General features: G+C 45.4%; 1 protein-coding gene across 5 annotated transcripts in view; it reads right to left on the bottom strand.

Annotated features, from left to right (window-relative positions):
- Nucleotides 1–22,859, bottom strand: part of COBL (cordon-bleu WH2 repeat protein) — a 273,155-nt gene that overhangs the window by 63,778 nt on the left and 186,518 nt on the right. For all 5 annotated transcript variants that reach the window (XM_036863045.1, XM_036863042.1, XM_036863044.1 and 2 more), the window contains 2 exons: nucleotides 4,562–4,700; nucleotides 1,462–1,632 (listed from right to left, as the gene is read on the bottom strand). In XM_036863045.1, the coding sequence (XP_036718940.1) occupies nucleotides 1,462–1,632; nucleotides 4,562–4,700 (310 nt within the window). The remainder of the gene's footprint in view (nucleotides 1–1,461; nucleotides 1,633–4,561; nucleotides 4,701–22,859) is intronic.

Below are 22,859 nucleotides of genomic sequence, written 5' to 3'. Positions count from 1 at the left end.
GTATAGGGCAGTCCGTGGGCCTGGCTGTTCCATCCTGTTAGGCCCCCCGAGCTCCTGGGCTGTGGCCACTCCTCACTGCCGAGGGCCACCCTCTCCCCTCAGCCCTTCCTCCCTCACGGGCTCCCCAGGGGGGACAATCCATGGTGAGGACCACCGGAGTGGCCACTGAAAGCTCACGGCCTTGGCCTGTGGGGCTTCAAACCCACTCTCTTCAGAGATGACACAGCCCCAGAGCTGTCTAAGCCTCGGTGTCATCTTTCCGACTAATCTGTCTAATCCTCCATTTCTGAATCCCCTACAAATTTCATTTGCATTTGGAAGCATGTCCAACGTCAGGATGATCAAACAGATTTTGAGGATGGAAAAGAAGTCTTTGTGGAAAGAGATAAAATGAATCAGGATTATTTTGCCTAGAGAAAGTTGGTAAGTAATCCAATGATTATCTTCTTTCCCCAGAAGCTGGCAGGGAGCTAGCTGTCATTTCCAAAGAAGACAGAAAAAGATCAAGTGGTTCGATGGTGGAAAAGGATGAACTTCCTAACCAGAGGGCTGCATATCTCATGTGGGCGCCAGCCGCTCCCTGGGCTGAATGCATAGAGACTTTTCACCCCTGGGAAAATGTAGCCCTGGACGGTACCTGCTTTATAAGGCAATGCCCCTGCACAGCTCAGGCATCCTGACGGAGGGATGCACCCAGGCTCGATGTCGTGTGTGTGTGTGTGTGTGTGTGTGTCTGTGTGTGTGTGTGTGTGTACAGTGAAATATATAGAGCTAATATCCAACTGGAGGTGGGAATGCTATACATGGTGCTTATTAAAGTCCAAAAGAAATCCCAGGAAACAACGAAGAAAGCCTGATCTCAGACAGGGTGTGACAAGAAACAGAAACAAAATGAGCCTTTAATTCTGGCTGTTGCTAGACTCAAATTAAGTTGTTTCCCCTTCTGGTGCCTCAGTCTCCCCTTCTGTGGGACTAATGCTTGGCCACTGGCTGTAGGGTTCAAAGATTCTAATCCGTTAAGTCCCCCCAGCTCTGGGGCACAGCCCCCTTGGCATTCACGGCTGGCCTGAGCGAGCTTAGCAATACAGCCTATACGATCGCATCATTGCTGTGCTGTGCTGTGCCGAGTGGGCCACCTGCGGGCACTGAGAGGACAGTTCTAATTTGAGGGACATTTACTTGCTCTTAGCTGGCTGTCTCCACCCACACGATGCAATTCTGGCTGAAGTCGAACCACAACATGAATGATTAATGGGTTAAATCGTTCTTCACGGGTACCTGCCTGGCATTCGGAGTGCATTCACTGTTAACTGGACACACTGCATTGAGCGTTGAGAGAGAAAAGCTGGAGGGAAGAGGCACACACATCCCCAGGCAAGAATGGAAAGTCTGGAAACCCAGCGCCGACACCAGAGACCAGAGAGGTGAGGCGTCGACACAGATGACACGAGAGGCACGTACGTGTGGGTCTCAGGTTGGAGGCCTCGGAAACAGCGCCTTCCCCAGGAAAGCCGAGAGGCTCTGCCACGTCTGTGTCAGGAGGAGGGTAGGGCGGGGGCGGGGGGAGCACTAACTGGGGGGGGCCCCGAGCAGTGCCTCTGGGAGGCTTCTGTGGCACCTGCCGTCCGACACCTACGTGGAATCAACAGGGATTACTTCAGGAGGTTAAGCCCAGAGGCCCTCTGTCTCCAGTGGAGGGTACGTCACCATCACTCAACCACACCGAGAGCTCCAGATGCAGACACACCTGGGACCAAGGGCAACCACACTCAGCACTAAGCCCAACCTCACCCGACATCAAATCCAACCTCATCCGTCACCAAATGCAGCCACACCGGGAACCAAATCCAAACACACCCAGCACCGCATCCAACCTCACTCAGCACACCAAATCCAACCTCTCTAACGTTTTAACATTTTATATACGTAGGGTCCTATCCTTGGGTTATTTTGAATATACTGCGCAGTTGCCATTTGTTTCTGAAAGGCACAGGTATTTTTAAAGGCTGAAATTATTATGAAAAGGTCCCTAAACAGCTCTGTCAAGTTAAAAGGAACCCTTTTTCTTCACATTAGTCTTTTTCAGGTTCACAGGTTTGTGTTTTAGCTTATTCTTGCTGCTTACATCTATTACCTATTACAGATCCAATAACCCCTAGTTTGATTTACCTCTTTAAGCCCATTTATACTATCAACCTCTTCCATTGTTTGCGGTAACAGTTTTTAAACTTTGTTTTGAAAAGGATCCTGGGCTGGAGAAAGGGTGGGGATCTCCCCCAGGCCAGTCTACCTCTCAGACCAGCCGAGCAGCCCTCTTTGATCTGTTCACATTGGGAATCTATTTACAATTTTCTATAGAAATGGTTATCTTCCGCTAATAAAGTTTTTGAAAGTTAATGACAATATAACAAATGATAGGAGTTACTAGTATCATAAATTGTGTTCATGATTATTTCTTTAAAAAATACTGGCTTCAACCTCTAAAGTTTAGAATCTTCTAGTAATTAATAGAGTCTACACTTCATGCCCTTCATCAGACTATTAATACAAATATTAAGACATCATTTCTTCATCAAGAAATATATCCATTATTCTTTCTCTTGCTTATAGTTCTCTAGACTTGGAAAAATATTAATTTCCTCATATATACATATCATTTCCTCCCTCAAAGTGCAAATAAGCAAGGTGTCTGAATGAGTGTGGTTTGCTTGGCCCAGGTAAGCACCTGACATGACAAGCCAACCCCAAGGGCAAGGCAGGTAGAAGAATATCCTCTCTGCTGGAAGGCTTCTTTTTGTTTACCAAGAAATTTGGGTCGAGACCCAAATCCAGCCAGCTGCAATACTACTTTAGTGCAAGTTCCAAAAAATTTTTAAATTTCTATCTCCAGCCATCTGAATACAAAAAGAAGTTCAGCATATTTTGTTGTGGTTTGAGCTACTTTTTCAAAATTATTATCTTTTAACCTAAAGCCAAGACTTTGGTTAAAAGTTCTGCTCTGGTGCCATTATTGTACTTTTAATTCATGGGGATTTCTGATGGGGATGGAAGTCTGCTTTGAAATGGCCACCAAGACCGCTGACCTCAAAAAATATTCAAAGTTATTGACAGAAGGAAGGGAGCTTCTGGCCTCCTCCTCAATCCACAAAACAGAAGTCTGTGGACCAGAGAGAGACTCATAGCAGTTACTACCATCCATACCTCCTCTTTGTACATGTTCCTTAGAGAGGGAACTGTCCCTACCATTTTCACTTTAAAATGCCCATCTCCCTTTTTCTGAGACCCCTGTGAGTACCAGCTGCCCAACCCCAGGCCAGGCTCTCCAAACTCGTTGGACACAGACCTTGGTCCTTCAAGGCTGAATCGGGAGGTCCTTCCAGGGGTTAAAATGGGCTGTCTGGCCTGGAGGTTGGCAGGATTCACCACATCTACACTACCCTAACCACGGATGCTTCTTAGAATTTCAACAAGGACTCTCAATCTGAGTTCATCATCCACTTATGAAAAGAGTGGGGAGAAAGCTTGGAAGGCAGAATGGGAGTCTCATTATGAAAAAAAAAAAAAAGAAAAACAGGTTTATTTGAAGGAGCTTCTGATCACATTTCCTTCAAATCAGATAGATAGTTTCTCCTTTGGGAAAGACGATGGACTGACATGAAATATTGGCTGTATCTCCTTAGCAAAATCGATTCCCAGGCTGTGAAATGCTAAGACATTAAAATCGAGGTATTGGCCAGGGGGAAAATGCTGACCAACAGCCAAGTAGCTCTTATGAAAGGTTTAGGGACCAACAATGTGACCACTTATCCTTGGGCGTCTTTTCCCTTTGGGGGCTGCAGCCAATGAGATCAACGGCAAAATGTGAGGCTGCCCGGGGGGAGACTGAATGGCACTCCTGTAATGACTGAAGCACTTGCGTCAGGGGCTTATCTCGGTCCCTACATAAATGAAACAACAAACACTGAATGATTTTAGAATAAAATTGGCCATCCCTGGCTGGTGGACCTAGAGACCCCCATCTCTTCTCTCCCTTGTAACATGAGGGGCTAGGATATCATGGTCGAATACGTCTCTGCTCACAGATACCAGGATTGCACCCTCTTTACCCTGGCTTCTCTTTTTCTCAGAGAATACCATACAGGAAAGCTCTGTAAGTGGAGATCAATTTCAAAAAGGGTGCTCAAAAAATGACTGAACTGTTGTCACATGATCTAGTGTATAAACGCCCTGGGGCCGAGATGTCTTTCACACCAGCATCCACGGGCGCCATCCTAGGACTCGTCCCCTTCCGTCCGGGAGAAGCCCACCAGCTCTCCATCACTCGCACTCTCCGAGCCTCCTCGACCACCCACGCCTTTCCCACCTTCTAAACGCCCGCGTCACCCCCAGGAACTATGCCTGTAGGATATCCTTGGCTCACAACCGTTTATTTCCAGACTTTCTTTCTTTCGCCTAAATATTTGCCGAGTTAATGCCATCACGGGGGAAGCCACGGCAGCGGTGAGTAGCAGCGCTAAGATGCAGGCCAAGAACCCGGAGGCGCGCGGACGCCATCACTCACCCGTCCTGCCTTTCCTGTCCTCCTCCCTGTCCTCCGTGCGGGGGGGCACCAGCGGGCTGGACGGCGGGGGCTGGGGTGGCGGGGGAGCTGGTGCACGCCTCTTCTTCTTCTGTAAGTCCATCTGTGACCCCAGAGACACCTGTGAAGCACAAGGGAGGACAGACAGTCAGTGTGAGGGTGGCTGGGCACGTGAGGGAGCTGGCCGGCGTGACGGGTACCCCGAGGAGGGCTGGCAGGTTGCCGGTCCCCTTCCTGGGGCTCCTGGGCAGGCGGTGCAGGCATGGGTGTGAGGGCTTGCTGGTTGCCCGGGAGTGGCCCTGAGGGGGTCCAGGGATGCTCAGAGATGCCCCCCAAGACCCCTAGGTGGCAGGGGGCGGGGGCTCTGCCCCGTATTTCCTAGGGGCTCCAGGCAAATCAGAAGACTTGGAAATCTCTCCTCAGCATAAATATGAGAAAGGGGATCCTGAGCTCTCACTTAAATGCAAAGACGAACTATTCCTTCTGGAAGCTTCACCAAGGGCCCCATGATGTGCCCCTGCAGAGGAAGGACAGAGGGCATCTCTGGCCTTACCCTTGGCCTTTCTCTCGCTCTCCTGCCGCTGCAGCCAGGGTAGCAACTGTCCACAGGCCGACCGCCCCGCACCCAGAACCGCAATGGATTTGTCAGCCCATGGGACACCGGCATATGGGACACCACGCTCCCAGCCAGCACGGAAACCCAGCTCCTCTGGGAGACTCAACAATGACAAATGCACAGCTTCTAAAGGCGGCTTGTTAGGATCGAGCAGATCTCATTGTTGAAGGGGAAATCCGTTTTGTCTGCAAGGCTGGATTCACTGATTCCAGGTCTCTGTTCCTGAAAGGGTGCAAATGGTTCCTCTCCTCTGCACTACAGACAAAGCTTTCCTGCATCCACCGTCACTGATGAAACCGCATGTAAAGAGCACTGCACCGCCCGCAGAGGATGTGCAAGGCACGACAGATGCCTGTGCTTGGTTCCTGCCCTGGGGGGCTCACAGCAGCCCCGGGCCTCCAAGTCCAAGGAGGCCCTGGTCCTCCAAGTGCTCGTCCTGGGAGGGGTGCTGCCAGCACCCCCTGCTGGGCCTCGAGTCCTGCTCCCGGAGCCCCTTGGTGTACCAGCTCAGGCTCCCGGTGGGTGGAGTGCGTGTCTCCTCCTCCCAGGGAGGGCGACCTCCTCTTCCGGGCCGGACCTGGTGCTCTGTGTGTGTGTGTGTGTGTGTGTGTGTATGTATGTGTGTGTGTATGTGTGTGTGTGTATGTGTGTGTATGTCTGTGTGTATGTGTATGTGTGTGTGTGTACGTGTGTGTATGTCTGTGTGTATATGTGTGTATGTGTGTGTATGTGTGTATATGTGTGTGTATGTGTGTGTATGCATATGTGTGTGTATGTGTGTGTACATGTGTGTATGTCTGTGTGTGTCTGTGTGTGTATGTCTGTGTATGTGTGTGTCTGTGTATATGTGTGTGTATGTGTGTGTGTATGTGTATGTGTGTGTATGTGTGTGTGTATGTGTGTGTATGTGTGTGTGTATGTGTGTGTATGTCTGTGTGTGTGTACGTGTGTGTATGTCTGTGTGTGTATGTCTGTGTGTATGTCTGTGTGTGTATGTGTGTGTGTATGTGTGTATGTGTATATGTGTGTGTATGTGTATTGTGTATGTATGTGTGTGTACGTGTGTATGTGTGTGTATGTGTGTATGTGTGTGTATGTGTATGTGTGTGTGTATGTGTGTGTACGTGTGTGTATGTGTGTATGTCTGTGTGTATGTGTGTATGTGTGTGTATGTGTATGTGTGTATATGTGTGTGTGTATATGCGTGTGTATGTGTGTGTATGTGTGTATATGTGTGTGTGTATATGCGTGTGTATGTGTGTGCGTGTGTATGTGTGTGCATGTGTATGTGTGTGTACGTGTGTATGTGTGTGTACGTGTGTATGTGTGTGTGTATGTGTGTGTGTATGTGTGTGTGTGTAAAAGGTCTTTTACAACTTCATCAGTAATACATATCTATTGCAATTTTTTTTAATTATAAAAGGGAGAAAAAAAATCCCTTAATTGACACTCGGATTAACTACTAACAATTGGCATACATTTTTCTGGTCTTTCTGTTTTCTTTTAAAGTCATATTTTTTCTATCCTTCTACCACAATACATTATAACCACCTCCTATACCTTTAAAATTCCATGTTTTATGAAAAACATGGACATGAAAAGGCAAACAGTTCCACAAGGCTTAGAGTCAAACCCGCAGCTCCTAGCCCACTCCAGCAGCAGCCACTTCAAACTACTTTTCGTCTAGCATTTACTCTGTTTTTCTACATAATGAGCTTATTCTGCTGTTTCTTAACTTTTTCCATGTTAGATTTTGGCTTCCTACTCCAGAAGTTCTTTGAGACACAGGCTCACACACAGACACACGACCCCACACATACTTTTCCTCCCCAGTCTTTGAAAAAAAGTTAGAGCACAATATTCAAATTAACATTCACTATTTAGTTATCCATATAGAGTTATAATAGATATTATAATTATGAAAACAGAAATTTTCTTCAAGAGCAACTTTCTGCGGCCGAGACATATAATGTGTATGTTGACTACATTTTCTTTCTAGATGAACTTTTGTTTTCTCTGAACTTGATAACTGATTTGTTTTCTTACTTTTTCTTCTCACTGAGTTGTTTCCTGGAAATTCCTTTACCCAGATTTTTTATCCTTTGCTTCCTGGATCCTATGCCTTTTTACAATTCACTTCTTCATTTTAGGGGGGCACTTTCTATCAGCTTTCTGAGACAAGATGGGTATGGGGTAAAATTCTGAGATCTTGAAAACCTAAAAATGTTTGTGTTCTCTTACACTGAGCAGTCAGCATGGTACCTGTGAGGTCTACACCGGAAAGCTCTCTCAGGATTCTCAGCTCTCACGCCACTGTCTTCCAGCCTGCAACCCTGCAGTGGGGACACCCCACCCCCATCCCAACCCCAGGCTGGCTTGCTATCTTCCTTCCTTCCACAGGCTTGAGCATCTTCTCACTACTTGAGCCCTGGACCATCCTGGCATGCCCTGGGTGAAGCTGCTTTCACCCTCTGCTGGGTCATCCACGGTCCCCAGCCATCTGTACATCCTGTGATTCTGCAGAATGTTCTAGTGCTCTTCCTCAAAGATTTTTTTCTTCCTTCTCTTTTCTCCTTTCTTTCTGGATTCCAATTAGTTGAACGCTGCAAGTTCTAAATCAATTTTCTAATTTTTCTTGAATATTCTTTTTTTTTAATTGAAATATAGTTGATTTACAATGTTGTGTTGATTTCTGCTGGACAGCAAAGTGATTCAGTTATAGATACATTCTTTTTTATATTCTTTTTCCATTATGGTTTGTCAGAGGATACTGAATATATTTCCCCGTGCTATATAGTAGGACCTTGTTGTTTATCCATCCTATATATAATAGTTTGCATCTGCTGATCCCAAACTCCCAGACCATCCCTCTCCCTGCCTATCCCCTTGGCTACCACAAGTCTGTTCTCTATGTCTCTGAGTCTGTTTCTGTTTCATAGATAGGTTCATTTGTGTCATATTTGAATATTCTTGACTAATTAACATTTTTCCCTCCTCTCTTAGAAATGCCCTTTATTTCATTATCCAACTCTTCTGGCTTTTAAATTTTCAGTTACTATATTTTAAATTTCCAAGTGCTCTTTCTTGTTATATCTTTTTGAAATAGCTTCATGTATGTTTCCTGGATACATTCTCTTCTCTTTTCTCTCTGAGGCTGTTAATTTATATCTTTAAAAATATGTCTTTCTACTCAGCCATAAAAAAGAATGAAATAATGCCATTTGCAGCAACATGGATGGACCTAGAGATTGTAATACTAAGTGAAGTAAGTTAGAGAAAGACAAATATCATATGATATTGCTTATATGTGGAATCTAAGAAAATGATACAAATGAACTTATTTACGAAACAGAAATAGACTCACAGACATAGAAAAGAAACTTACAGTTACCAAAGGGGAAAGGTGGTGGGGAGGGATAAATTAGGAATTTGGGAGTAACGTACACACACTACCATATATAAAATAGATAAACAAGGGAACTATACTCAATATTTTGTAATAACTTATATAGGAAAAGAATCTGGAAAAATATATATATAACTGAATCACTTTGCTGTACACCTGAAACTAACACAACATTGTAAATCAACTATAATTCAATAGAAAGTGTCTTTATTTTCATTTTCTTTTGTCATACGCACTTTTTCTCCAAGTTCCTTTTTGCTCTCTTTGTCTTGGCCTCTTGTCTGTCACATCCTGACCTTGCCTCAATTTCTGGTGATACTTGGCCCACTGATCCTAATTAAGCGTGCTTCTGTGGACAGGGTCTGTGGACCCTCATGGGATTCCGTGCGGGTACCTGGGAAGAAATCTGGTGAGCTCACTGGGGGATCCCCAAACATCCATATCAGTAGGATCCTCTCTTCCGACCTCCTGCCTGCAGGCGGCAGCTGGCCTTGCAGAGTAGGGTCCAGTGGGAAGGCCTGGCTTCTCATGCAATACTGGGCTTCCCCGCTCCCTGACGTCCTAGAGTCAGTCTCTCTCCTTCTTTCTCGTCTGGAGTTCATGGGCAGACCTGCGGCTGTCCATGGCAGGGTGGGGCCTGGAGGCCTTGCTGCTTCACAGCCAGACAGCCCGTCCTTGGTCAGCAGCTCCCCTGCCCACTGCTGTGCAGAGGACTCGCATCCCACTGTCCTGAGTCTCGTGGAGGCCAGGCCCCTTCTGATGGCCTCTCCACCCGGCCTGCACCTCTCAACTTCTTCTGCTTTGCCAGGAATTTAGCACCATCAACTCATTCTAGTTCCAAGTGTCTACTGACAACTGTCCTTGTTCCTTCTCCCCATCTCTTTGCTGTCGTGGACTAATAATGCTTTTTATTCATTTTAATGGGGTTTTGAGAGGAGAGAGCTAGACTAGCTCGTTCCATCAGCCACGTTTTCCCATATCTTTTAAAGGCTGCCCCGTACTGCATGGATTCCTGAAGCCACAGTTCATTCAATTCACTCCCTCTTTCTTTGGTGGAATATTAAGACTGTGGTTTTGGCTATGACACATTAAACTTTGTAGACCTCCTTTATCTTTCCCATATGTCTTTTTCTTTCTGTTCTTTTCCTTTTTTGAGTTTCCAATACATTTCTTGACTGCAGCCTCTGAGGTAAGGAACATGTAAGACTGGAGGAAAATCAGATTCAAACACTGTTTCCCAATGTTAAGAACCCTTGTCACGTGGTTACCTCGCACTGAGCTCGGGATTAAAGCCACCAGGACTTTCTGAAATAAATGGTTGTCAAAGCTTTCCACTTTTCTGTTAGTATCTGCGCACTACTCTGGTCCTTGGTTCTCACTGGGGCCTGGGTGCCCGGGGTGGGTGTGTGGCTGGGCTCTTGGGATACCCTGCTCGGGGGGGACCCTGGTCAGGGGTGGGCTGCCTGCTCTTATCTCCACCTGTCATAATTCCGTCTCCCCCTTTTGTCCAGATGCGGATGATGATGTTGAAAGGCAGAGAGCCTTGGCTCTGGTACCCGGGTTTCTTCCTTCAGGGCTGACATCCATCCATTCGTTCGTCATGACGCTCAAATGCTGTGGATCTGCCTACCTGTACCATGTTCTTGTACACATTTCTCAATCTCGTCTTAAAAGATGGCGAGAGACTTCGTCATTTGTTCACTTGCTCTTTCCATTAACCAACAAGCCACTGTTGATTCCTTATGCTGTGACAGGAATGACAGCGGATTCAAAGACAGATAAAGCTCCTGACCTCACACGGATGCCCACCATCGAATGAAGGAGAGAGAATTCTATAACATTACGTGATCTTCGTTTGGCTGGAAACACTGCCAAGAGCTGTAATTTGGGGCTGACTTGGGGACATGGTTTCCTCTGTGAGTTCACGCTGGTTGATCAGCGCCCGCTAAGCTCCCACTGACGTCTGTATAATAATGACGTGCTCCGGATTCTGCCGAGTGCCAACATCAAGTGGGAGAGAATTAAAAAAACAAATGGATCAGGGAAGCAATTCTGGCTCACCAGCTTGGAAAAGCAGTTTTACCCGTTGAAAGAAAGTTCTGGCTCACTCCTTGTTACAAGATTTGGAGAAGCATCAAGACCCTCAAGCCTTTGCCAAGATGGCCCAGCTTTGCCCCTGGCTGTCCTTTTCCCAGAGATAATCACAGCCACTCGACAAACAATGGCTGGTGACGATGTGTTTTCCCGGCACACGGCTACTCCCGATCAATTAAGGTAATGTCTTTGCAAAGTGTTTTGGCAAAGTCTGAGACTCCAATCAACAAGATCTAATGGGCAAAAGGTTTTTTCTGCAGCTTTTGTTAGTTTAAGGTGTTTAAACAAAAGTGTTCTGGTAGATGTATTTACAGACTTCTAGAAAATATGGTTAACATTGGCAGCAACGGAGATTTATTAAACATTTACTAGGGGTGCCAACAGTGTCTCATACGACTACCTCAGAGAGGTAATTTCACTACCTCTGTTTTACAAAGGAAGAAATTAAAGCTTGTAAAAGATTACTTGCCCAACGTCAGACAGCTAACAAGTGGGCGGAGTGGAGATTTGACATTGGTTTAAACCATTTTCCTCAGGTCTGGAAGAAATAACTCCTTCAGTTTTGAGTAGAAATGTCCATTCCTATGATTCCATAAGCAACTAAAACCCAAGGAGTCCTCATTGTTCCACGTGGTACAGTATCCACCTGCTGGATACATCAGAAACCAACCTATGCTTTGCTTTAGAAAACAGTGTTAAGGCCCAAGGCCTATCTTTAGCACATTCTTTGAGGAGCACTTGAAATCTAGTCCTGCTCACTTTCTAGAACTTGTACCTACCACTGTTTTCCTTCTTAGAACCAGGACATGCCGTGGCCACTTTTAGTTGGGCAGGGCTAATTTTACCCTGCATCCCCTCTGGTGACCAGTAGCCAGGAAACGTTCCCCGATGGCAGAATCAGAGCCCTGGATTTCTTGGTTTTTTTAGAAAGCATCCGTTCCACTGTGGCTGCTTTGGTCTCTGAATCTCATTGTGTCAGTCATGTGTAATGTGACTAGACTCAGAAAATTGTTTAAGAGGGAAGGGAAGTTCTGATGTAAAGAGATTGAGTAGGACTCTCACCATGAAACCCAGGGCCCCTGTCCCCACCTTGGCTTCTGCACCTTGCTCAGGGCGAAGCACTTGGTAGGAACATAATCAAAAGTGACTGAATGACTGTGTGTGTGTGTGTGTGTGTGTGTGTGTGTGTGTGTGTGTGTTTATTTTCTACACTCCTTTATAGTTCTCATCTACACCCATACACATTTTCACATTATTCTTGGAGGAAGTGGACATATTCCTCTAGGTTTCAGGTGTCTAGCTACAGGAGACACATCACTAGATTTGAGGGTCTATGTTATGGAATAAAATTAGTATGGTTTTCAGCACTTTGCATCGACCTATGTGTTCATTTGTTCTTTAGTTCATTCTTTCTTCCATGCATTCCTCCATCCATCCATTTGTCCATCCATCCATCCGTCCATCCATCCATCCATCCATCCTTCCATCCATCCATCCATCCATCCAAGCACATGGGTACTTGGTACCAAGCTCCATGCTAGGCACCAGGCACACAGAAGTGAAAGAAGGAAAACCAGGGGCATTTCTTTCAGCCCCATTGAACGGACGGCTCATGTGGGCTTGACTGTGCTTTACTGGGTCCCTGCTTCCTTGCCTTTTCTCAAGCTGTTCTTTCGGCCTGGAATGCCCTTCCTTTCCCAACGCTTCTATCAATCTTCTGCCCCTGCTGAAATCTCCCTCACTCTTTACTGCTACTTCTCAGAGAAGACCCCAGAAGTCCCCTGGGTGGCAGTTAGTCAGCCCCTCTTCCTGCCCAGATGCAGGAGGGGAACATTACTCAGAGGACAATCCTTAGCTCCCTGTGCCTTGGTTTTTGCTCACTGCTGCCATGCCCAGCTCCCCTGTTTGCCTCTGAGTTCTGCACAGTAAACGGCATGATTTATTAGTCTCTGAATTTCCACAATTCCTAGCCTAGTGCTTTTGCGCTTTAGGAATCAAATGTTTGTTGAATACAAGAAAGAATGAAGCAGGCATTTTATATAAATGGAGCATGTTATAGAAGGAATTTACAAATATGAGAGCCTGTAAGCACAACACAGCCCTGGCCCTGTATTCTCATTTCTGTGTTGTGCAAAATGAAAATACTCTATTGCTTTTACTCTGACAAATCAAAGTCATATATGTGCACTAAATACAGTTCATATAATAAAGGGGCATATAAAGTACTAAGTAAAACTCCTACCTCACCTCTAGCCCCAAAAGATAACCTCTGTTCAGCCTGATGTGTGTCCCCTCAGTCTGTTTTCTGTGTATCTATGTATGTGAATATTTACAAAAATGAGGACATGCTCTCTTGATGACAACTGCTTTTTTCTCCTGTAATGCTGTCCATTGTTGGGTGCGGATCTCTCCAAAGTCCTGAGGACGGGAAGGGCCCACCCCTGCATGGACCACCCATATTTACCTGTCCTCAAGGTTTGGCATTTCTGTTATTTCCAATTCATTGCTCTTTCAAATACATTTGCAAAGAGGATCCTTACATATTTATCTGTTTCCACTTTGTTCCCTTCTGATACGGCTCCATAAAATCACTGGCTCACAAGCAAAGCATTTTTAAACGAATTGAAATCAGGATCTCGAAGTGATATCCGTGCTCCCATGTTCACTGCAGCATTATTCACAATAGCCAGCATGTGGAAATAACCTAAATGTCCATCGACAGAAGAACAGGTAAAGAAAGTGTGGTACATTCACACAACAGAAGAGCATTCAGCCATGAAAAAAGAAGGAAATTCTTCAATATACCACGAGGCGGATGAAACTTGAAGACGTGGTGCTAAGTGAAATAAGTCAGACACAGAAAGACAAACACTGTATGATTCTATTTACATAGGGATCTAATAAAAGAGGCGAATTTATCGAAACAAAAATCTACAAACCTGTAGATTTTTTGATGATGCCCATTCTGGCTGGTGTGAGGGGATACCTCATTGTAGTTTTGATTTGCATTTATCGAAACAAAGAGTAGAATGGTGGTTGCCAGGCGCTGGAGGAGGGGGTCAGGGAGCCACTAACCAATAGGCGTTTCAGTCAAGCAAGGTGGCTGAGCTCCGGGGGTCTGCTGTACAACCTTGCACCCAGGGTCAACAGCAGTGTATCGTTCACTTAAAGATTTAAGAGGGTGGGTCTCATGCTAAGTGTTCTTACAACAATAAAGTAAAATTTAAACCAAAAACATGAGACATGTTGCCCAACAGACCTTCAGAGAGGCTGTATTAGTTTAAACCCTCATCAACACCCTCTTAACTGCATTCAACAATAGAGCAGAGACAACCGTTCCGGTTTTTTATCAGAGTCAATGAAAAGTGTCCTAATAACTTTTTATTATTTATTTATTTATTTATTTTTATTATTTTTTTAAACATCTTTATAGGAGTATAATTGCTTTACAATGGTGTGTTAGTTTCTGCTGTATAACAAAGTGAATCAGCTGTATGTATACATATATCCCCATATCTCCTCCCTCTTGCATCTCCCTCCCTCCCACCCTCCCTATCCCACCCCTTTAGGTGGTCACAAAGCACGAGGTGATCTCCCTGTGCTATGCAGCTGCTTCCCACTAGCTATCTATTTTACATTTGGTAGTGTATATATGTCCATGCCACTGTCTCACTTCATCCCAGCTTACTCTTCCCCCTCCCCGTGTCCTCAAGTCCATTCTCTAGGTCTGCATCTTTATTCCTGTCCTGCCCCTAGGTTCTTCAGAACCATTTTTGTTTTTTAGATTCCATACATATGTGTTAGCATACGGTATTTGTTTTTCTCTTTCTGACTTACTTCACTCTATATGACAGACTCTAGGTCCATCCACCTCACTACAAATAACTCAATTTCATTTCTTTTTATGGCTGAGTAATATTCCATTGTATATATGTGCCATATCTTCTTTATCCATTCATCTGTCAATGGACACTTAGGTTGCTTCCATGACCTGGCTATTGTAAATAGAGCTGCAATGAACATTGTCGTACATGACTCTTTTTGAATTATGGTTTTCTCAGGGTATATGCCCAGTAGTGGGATTGCTGGGTCATACGGTAGTTCTATTTTTAGTTCTTTAAGGAACCTCCATACTGTTCTCCCTAGTGGCTGTATCAATTTACATTCCCACCAACAGTGCAAGAGGGTTCCGTTTTCTTCACACCCTCTCCAGCATTTATTGTTTGTAGATTTTCTGATGATGCCCATTCTGACTGGTGTGAGGTGATACCTCATTGTAGTTTTGATTTGCATTTCTCTAATGCCTAGTAACTTTTTAAATTGACATTCTTTAAATGCTAGGATTAGCATTTCTTAATGATTAAAATAATTTTTTAATGTTTACTTGTGTCTGTGTGAGAGAAAGAATTTGTAGTTCTAACCATTAAGCTTTTTCTGTCTACTGTGGTGTTAGCCTTTTCTTAATAATATCAATATGTATGTGAATTACAAATATGTTGTGAATATTTTCCCTAGTTTCTTATGGCCTTTTAATTTTCTGCTTTTTTTTTTTTTTTTACTTTTTTGGAATGTGAAAGTTTATCTAATTCAATCTCTCAGGTGCCCCCTTCTTTTTTTTTGTTTCTAACCCTGTGTCATACTAAGAAAGGGCTTCTTGATTTCAAAATCTAAAAGTCCCTATTATTTTAATGTAGTTTCCTGGCTTACTTTTTCACACTTTTATTTTAAATCAACCTGGGCATAATTTTTTACATGCTCTTCATTTCCCCCAAAGTGATTAAACGAGCTTACAGCACAAATGACAGCTATTTTACAAATCTGCAGCCACCTATATTATCGTAAAACGAAATTCAATAATATCACACACAGAATGAGGTGTGAAAAACTGGTGTTGTGACTGACGTGTCCTTTCGTCCCCAAAGCATCTCATGCGGCAAGAATCTGGCCTGCTGGGAATCTCACCTCTTCAGAACCCAGACCAGAACCATGAAGAACAGGGCTGCCAGCTCACGTCTATGATTAGTTTCAGGAGGCCCCTGCCCTGCCGCCCCTGCCAGGCTTCTGCCTGAGCTCTGTCCCTGAAGCCATCTGATTTTACCTCCACGAAACAATAAACCCAGAGTTTCCTGGGGACACTCAGAGTCAGATCCGAGAATTCAGAAAAATTGGTGATGCAGTCTAGAAAGACTTCCCTCTGTACTGCTTAAATGACTTCTACAAAAAAAGAGACTTGTACTTTAAGGGATAAATCCTTAGTCATCTAAGGCAGTTATTTCTTTATCATGTTCTCATTCTCCAGGGACACCAGGATGCCAACTTTAGAGTATAATGAGGTTGCTCTGGATTAAAATGTAAACCTACATTTTCAACTATTCCTTTTACATGGTGATTATTCCATATAATTTTCCTTTAAATACACTTGTACTTTTAAGAGGAGGAGCAAAAGGATTATGAACAAGAACAGCCTAGAAAAATGCATCAGCAAGATGAGAGCGTAGCACGGTGGTCGTGCTTGGACCCTGGAGGCAGAAAGCCAGGTTAGAGTTTCGCTTCCACCATGAGCTGTGCAATATTGGATAAGTTGCTTGACCTCTCTGTGCCTCAATTTCTCCACTGGTGAAACAGGGATGAAAACAGTTACTGTCTCTTTTGGTGACTGGGAAGATCAAGTGAGTCATATCATGCAAAGTACAGAGGATGCTGTCCTCACTGGTGGGCAGCTTCTACTAACATCTTTCACCTTATCCTCCTCATCACCCTCCGAGTCAACAGCAGACAAGGCAGTGGGTCCCTGGACGGCTGAAGGTCACCCCCAGAACCAGACCTGGCTGGACCCAAGTCTTGGATTCAGCTCTTACAGGGAATGGCGGGGTCCTCGGAGAACGTAGTCAAGCTCTGCCTTCCTAGTTAGGTTTCTGGAGGTTACATGCGCTGACAATACCACCCTGCAGAAAAATGTGGCCACCCTGGGAGCTGTGAGCAGCACTAAATCTAAGCCAGTTGCACACGCTTGCTCAGATACCAACGTCTCTGTGCCTCACTTTCCGCTTTTAAATGGAACAATAGTAGTGCCCACCCCACAGGGCACCATAAGGCATCATGTAAGCATTAAATGTGTGCCCAGAAATATCCCCAGCTGCTAGAAAGTGATATAGATCTGTTTGCTAAAGAAACAGGAATCAAGTTGAATAACATCAAAGAACACAAAATCTTAGAGCTGGAATTCCAACTCTTTTATTTTACACATGAGAAAGCAGAGGACCAGAAGTTGCATGATGTTTTCAAGACCAACTCCACCTGACTCACCTTGATTAGTGAAAGAGAGAACGATGATGATTCCCAGCTTACGTGCTGAGAGGAAGATGCCGTGCCGAGGGTTTCCTACGCAGCCCCGTTGTCTTGTTTAATGATCAAAACCACCTCTCACTGTCCAGAAAAGGGAAGTGAGCTCGGAGGGGCTGAGCCACCTGCTGAAGGCCGCAGAACTGACTGCTCTCTGACACTTCTCTGTGCCACCTGCTTACACAAGGGGAGACTGGGGGACACATACTGGCCCATGGTCCCCCGCATAACACTCTGCCTTGAAGGCGGACTGTTTGCTTGATTTGCTGCTGTCTCATCAGCACTGGGAAATGTCCTCGGCATATTTTCGGTACTCACTGAATATCCATTAACTGAGTCAATGCTGTTACCAAAAGCATCCATATGATGAAACCAGCATCTGTTTTTCCCTTAGGACGGGTACACTCATTGGGTGACTTTCTAAGTGCCTATTATGTGTCAGATACTGACTTGGCACTGAGAATAAGAGGTGAGCAAGGCAGACAGGACCTCGGGGCTGGTTTTAGTGGAAGGGACGTGGGTGATGACCAGACGTCTCGTGGACAGTGTGCTGCTCCTTGCCACATGGGACACCCCTGGAGAACCAGTTTAGGGGGAAGACAAGGCTTCTGGTTTTGGCCACGCCTGTGGAGCTTTCTGGTGGGCAGGCTGGAGCTATCCCACCGAGACACTCGCACGGCAGTGGCACCGAAGCTAAGCACGAATGGGACTGCCCAGGAAGAACGTCGGGCAAGAAAGGAAAATACAACCCTAAGACGGTCTCACTTTCATGGGGCTGCTTTAGAATGGAAGATTCTGGAAGGCCGCTGGAGAGTTGGAGGCAAGCCGAGGGGCGCAGCGACGTGGCGCAGGAAGTGAGCGGGAGGGTCAGAGGCTGCCGAGCTCGGGCAGGGTAAGGGTGTAGAACGCCATCGTGCAGGGGGGCGCCGGCCCTGGGGAGAACGGGGCACCCAGAGCAGCGCAGCATGGGAGAGCCAGATGGGCTGGGCGGGCAGCCCGGGGTGGTGTGCAGCGGCAGGGGGTGTGACAAGGGTGAGATGGAGCGGCAGGGGGACAGGCGAGGGGCTGGGGGCTCACTTAGGGGGCCTTTTGCCTGCACATTCCTCCTCGGGCTCCTGGGATCTGAGCCAGCCCCAGGGGCAGTCCTTGGGCCACTTCCTTTTATCCCAGAGAATTTTCAAGGCGATTCCTTCCAGATTCAATGCCTTTAATGCCAGCTTTGTGCAGAGACTCCCAGATTCACAGCTCGGCCTGAATTTCTCCCCTGAGCTCCAGGGCCACACACCTAAATGCTTGTTGACAACAGCACCTGGACATGGGCATCTCCGCATGTCCCAAACCAGCCCCTTGCTTCCCTCCCCAGACGGGCTCCTCCCCCAGGCTCCTCCACCTCAGGGTAACGGTCACTCCCTGTTTCTAGGGTTCAGGGCCGGATGCCCCAGGCGTTCTGGAGGAGCCCATACCCCTTCAACAGGCGGGTGTTTCTCCGTGTCCCTGTCACCACTCGCTTGAAGCCACGCTCATCTCTCACCTGAACAAGTGTGACAGTCCCTCCCTGGCCTCCCTGCGCCCACCCCAGACCCTTCCCCACGGAAAGCCGGCCACGCTCTGCTCAAAGTCTGCAAATGCCTCCAGTCCCATGTCCTGCCTGCAATTAACATGCGAGGGCAAATATATTTGTAGTGAGGTGGATGGAGTTAGAGTCTGTCATACAGAGTGAAGTAAGTCAGAAAGAGAAAAACAAATACACTATGCTAACACATATATATGGAATCTAAGGAAAAAAAAAAAAAAGGTCATGAAGAACCTAGTGGTAAGACAGGAATAAAGACACAGACCTACTAGAGAATGGACTTGAGGATATGGGGAGGGGGAAGGGTAAGCTGGGACAAAGTGAGAGAGTGGCATGGACATATATACACTACCAAACGTAAAATAGATAGCTAGTGGGAAGCAACCGCATACCACACGGAGATCAGCTCAGTGCTTTGTGACCACCTAGAGGGGTGGGATAGAGAGGGTGGGAGGGAGGGAGATGCAAGAGGAGTTGATATGGGAACATATGTATATGTATAACTGATTCACTTTGTTATAAAGCAGAAACTAACACACCATTGTAAAGCAATTATACTCCAATAAAGATGTTAAAAAAAAAAAAAGATACTGATTTCATTTCCTTTGGGAATATACCCGGAAGTGGAACTGCTGGGTCATACCATAGCTCTATTTTTAATATTTTGAGTAATCTCCATATTGTTTTCCGTAGTGGCTGCACCAATTTACATTCCCACCAACAGTGCAGGAGGGTTCCCTTTTCTCCACACCCTGGCCAACATTTGTTATTTCCTGTCTTTTTGATAAAAGCCGTTCTGACAGGTGTGAGGTGATAACTCATTGTGGTTTTGATTTGCATTTCCCTGATGATGACTGACGTGGAGCATCTTTTCATGTATCTGTTGGCCGTCTGGATGCCACTTGTGACAACACGGGTGGACCTTGAGGGCATTATGCTAGGTGAGATAAATCAGACAGAGAATATAAGGAATCTAAAAAAGCCAAACTTGTGAAAACAGTAAAATGGTAGTTACCAGGGGCTGAGAAGTGAGGAGACAGGAAAGAGGTAGTTTCAGGGAACAAACTTGCAGAGCGTAGATGAATAAGCCCTGGAGACCTAGTACCCAGTGCGGCGATCATAGACAACAATATTGTACGATAATCATCAAACTTGCTAAGACACTAGATCTTGCTTATTCCCACAAGAAAAAGAGAAATGATAATTATGTGATGGGACGGAAGTGCTGACTGTGGCTACAATCAGATTACAGTGTATAAATGTATCAAATCGGCACGTGGGGCACCTTAAATGTGCACAATGTTATATGTCAAATAGATTTCGATGAAAATAAAAGTAAAATCCTCTGGCAGAAGCAGCCGAGGTAACGGGATGGGAGTGGAGAGTGAGCTCTGGGGAGAGGGAACCTCTGCCGTGAAATCTGCCATGGAGCAGACCTGCGGGTCGGTGTGGACCAGGCTGGCACCTGGGGTGGCTCCAACCTGCTGGCCAGGTGATGGGGAGCCCAGCTCTGTTCTGGGCACCGACAGAGACTGTGCAAGAACCCAGACAGATGGCAATGATGCTGGCCACGGCCAGTGCCTTTAAGGGGAGGAAGGGGAGGTAGCATCCAAGGAGGAAGCAGAGTTCCAAGTCTGGGGCTTTAGGTCAAAGAGCGTCACTCGAGGAGTGAGCAAGTCCCAGAGCTGGCCGTGGCCGGCCCCTGAGAGTGGAGAAATGTTGCTGCCATATCAGTACACAAAGGATGTTGCAGCCATCAGGCCGTCACTTTACAGCCTCCTGGACGGTGAGCCCTGAGGGCACTCAGGATGGAAACAGGGTGCCCGCCATCCAGCCGTCAGCCACTGCAGTCCACCCCACCAATGGTGCACCCTGAGGAGCCTCGGGATGAGAAAGCACAGGACACTGGTCCCAGACGGCTGAGGTGCAGATCAAAGGGATGATTTCAGGGAGCCCAGACTCCTGCATCTTCCCATACATAGAAAAGCGCTGAATTCCTTAACTTGAGATGTCTGGTTTTCTTTAATTAACAGTAATCTTTTGATGTTCCCACTACCTGGTCCTTGTTGCAAAAATTCCTATATATCCTGGCTCCCCCCTTACGTCTTTGGAACAGTCTCTCAGAGCAATCTGAGAGGCTGCGCCCTGGGTTTAAGTCCTTATTTTGTCTGCCAAATATAACATAATTCTCAAATTTTAGGCTGTGTGCTATTTTTCAGTTGACACCCCAAGGGCATGTTTCCGTTGGGATTTGCTTGTTTCTGCTTGTTTACTCATTTATTTAGCCGTGCTTTTCTCAAGGATGCTTCCCTTCCAATGCACCCGGAGACACAGCCCTCAGCTCCAGTCTGCTCAGCTGATCTGTCCTCCAGGGGTGTCTAAACACCTGCCCTCTAGACCCCTCCCCAGGTGAGAGAGCCCTTGGGGAACCAGGGCTCAGGTATTAGTACTAACGTGTGACTTTCCTTCTGGGAATTTGGGGAGGGGCTTCAAGGAGATGGTGACATCATATCCCGATTTTACAGGGGTCCCTAAATCCCACCACAAAGAGTACATCCACCCCGTCACCAATGACATAAAATGTGGGGACTCTGAATCTTAGATTTCCCTGTACAGTCTTAATTTCAAAAGTTTATCTTGCTGTCAGAGGATATGCCACCATTTAATTTTGGTCACTCTAAATAAAGTAGCATTGATTCTGTGTGAGCGAACACCATACTTGATGAAAGCAGTATCCTGGCTGGGTGTTATCTGGGCAGACGGTTGGCACAAATTCTAATTGAACTGATATGTAACCCTTTCACCCCTGAAATTAAAAAAAAAAATGAGTCCTTCTAGGAACTATACAAGCCATACATCATAGACCTATGCCCAAGGTGTGGGGAATTTTTATCAGTTATTTGCTACCATTAGATGACTAAGGTCACCATATTTTTGGCCATGGAAATTCCGGTATCCATCCAATGTTTTGGGATTCTGCTTTATTCTTAGGCTACTAAGAAAGGCTGAGATCTCAAAAGCGAACATTTGGAAACAGCCTGCCTCAGGGTCCACCACATGGAACTGGCTAAGTGATTTATGGTAGACTGGTTGGCTTTTACACAGCCCTTAAAATGGGGACTGTATTTATGAACTCCTGTGGAAAAGAGCACCAAGATACACTGTTAAGTGAGAAGGTATAAAACAGTCTGCATGGTATGTTTCCATTTGTGTACAACGAGGAAGCCATTGCTTACGCACAGACACACACACACACACACACACACACTATATCTGAAGGGTACAAAGTGACCATACATATTACTATACTACTTGCTCTTGGGGAGGAGAAGTGAGGGGGAAACGGATGAGGAATAATTGTCACTCCATATCTTTTGATATTTTTGGAATTTTGAAACATGTAAAAGTATTACCAGTTCAAAAAATAAATTTAAACAAAACCTTAAGAAAAAACAAAAAGAAAGAAAGAAAGGCTGAAAAGACTCCACCCAAACTCTGATGCCTCAGGTCAACTAAATGACTCCCTTTGGTTGTTTATATTCCATCAGCTAAAATTAAAGCCCTCTTCACAGGTGGGAGCGGGCAAGCTGCCAGGGAAAACAATTTCTATCATCACCATCTTTGGTAATTCCAGAAAGAAAAACACTGGGCATGCTTCATGGAAAGTTATGAGAAAAAACAAAAGTTGCTATTCCAGCACTTTCTTTCTACCTCAGTTAGAACAAAATGCCCTAAAACAGAATACTGATTATGTGCTTTTGGTTTTTAAATAGAGATTTTTAACATGGAATCCTCAAGTCTGATTTTCCTTCCTATTTCCCAATGTGTACCAAAGAATCTTATACCACTTCAACAGATGTTTATGAAGGGTTAATTTTTCTTCTAAAATTGCATTAGCCAGAAATCTGTGCAGAGATAGTTCTCTGTAGGTTTACATTTTTTTTGTTTTTATTTTAATTTTGTTTTTTTCTGGCTTGCTTTTCTTTTTGTAATTTTTAATTTTATTAGAGTATACTTGATTTACAATGTCATGTTAGTTTCAGTTGTACAGCACAGTGATTCAGTTATACATATGTACATATATATATTATTTTTCATTCTTTTCCCTTATACGTTATTACAAAATATTGAGTATAGTTCTCTGTGCTATACAATAGGTCCTTGTTGATTATCTATTTTATATTGGGTTGGCCAAAAAGTTCGTTCGGGTTTTCTGTAACATCTTTCGTAAAAACCGAAATGAACCTTT

Source organism: Balaenoptera musculus, chromosome 9 (genome assembly GCF_009873245.2).
Source record: "Balaenoptera musculus isolate JJ_BM4_2016_0621 chromosome 9, mBalMus1.pri.v3, whole genome shotgun sequence".
NCBI classification, from domain to species: domain Eukaryota; kingdom Metazoa; phylum Chordata; class Mammalia; order Artiodactyla; family Balaenopteridae; genus Balaenoptera; species Balaenoptera musculus.
The sequence above is the reverse complement of the archived record's forward strand: the minus strand, read 5'-3'. Positions and strand labels throughout refer to the sequence as shown.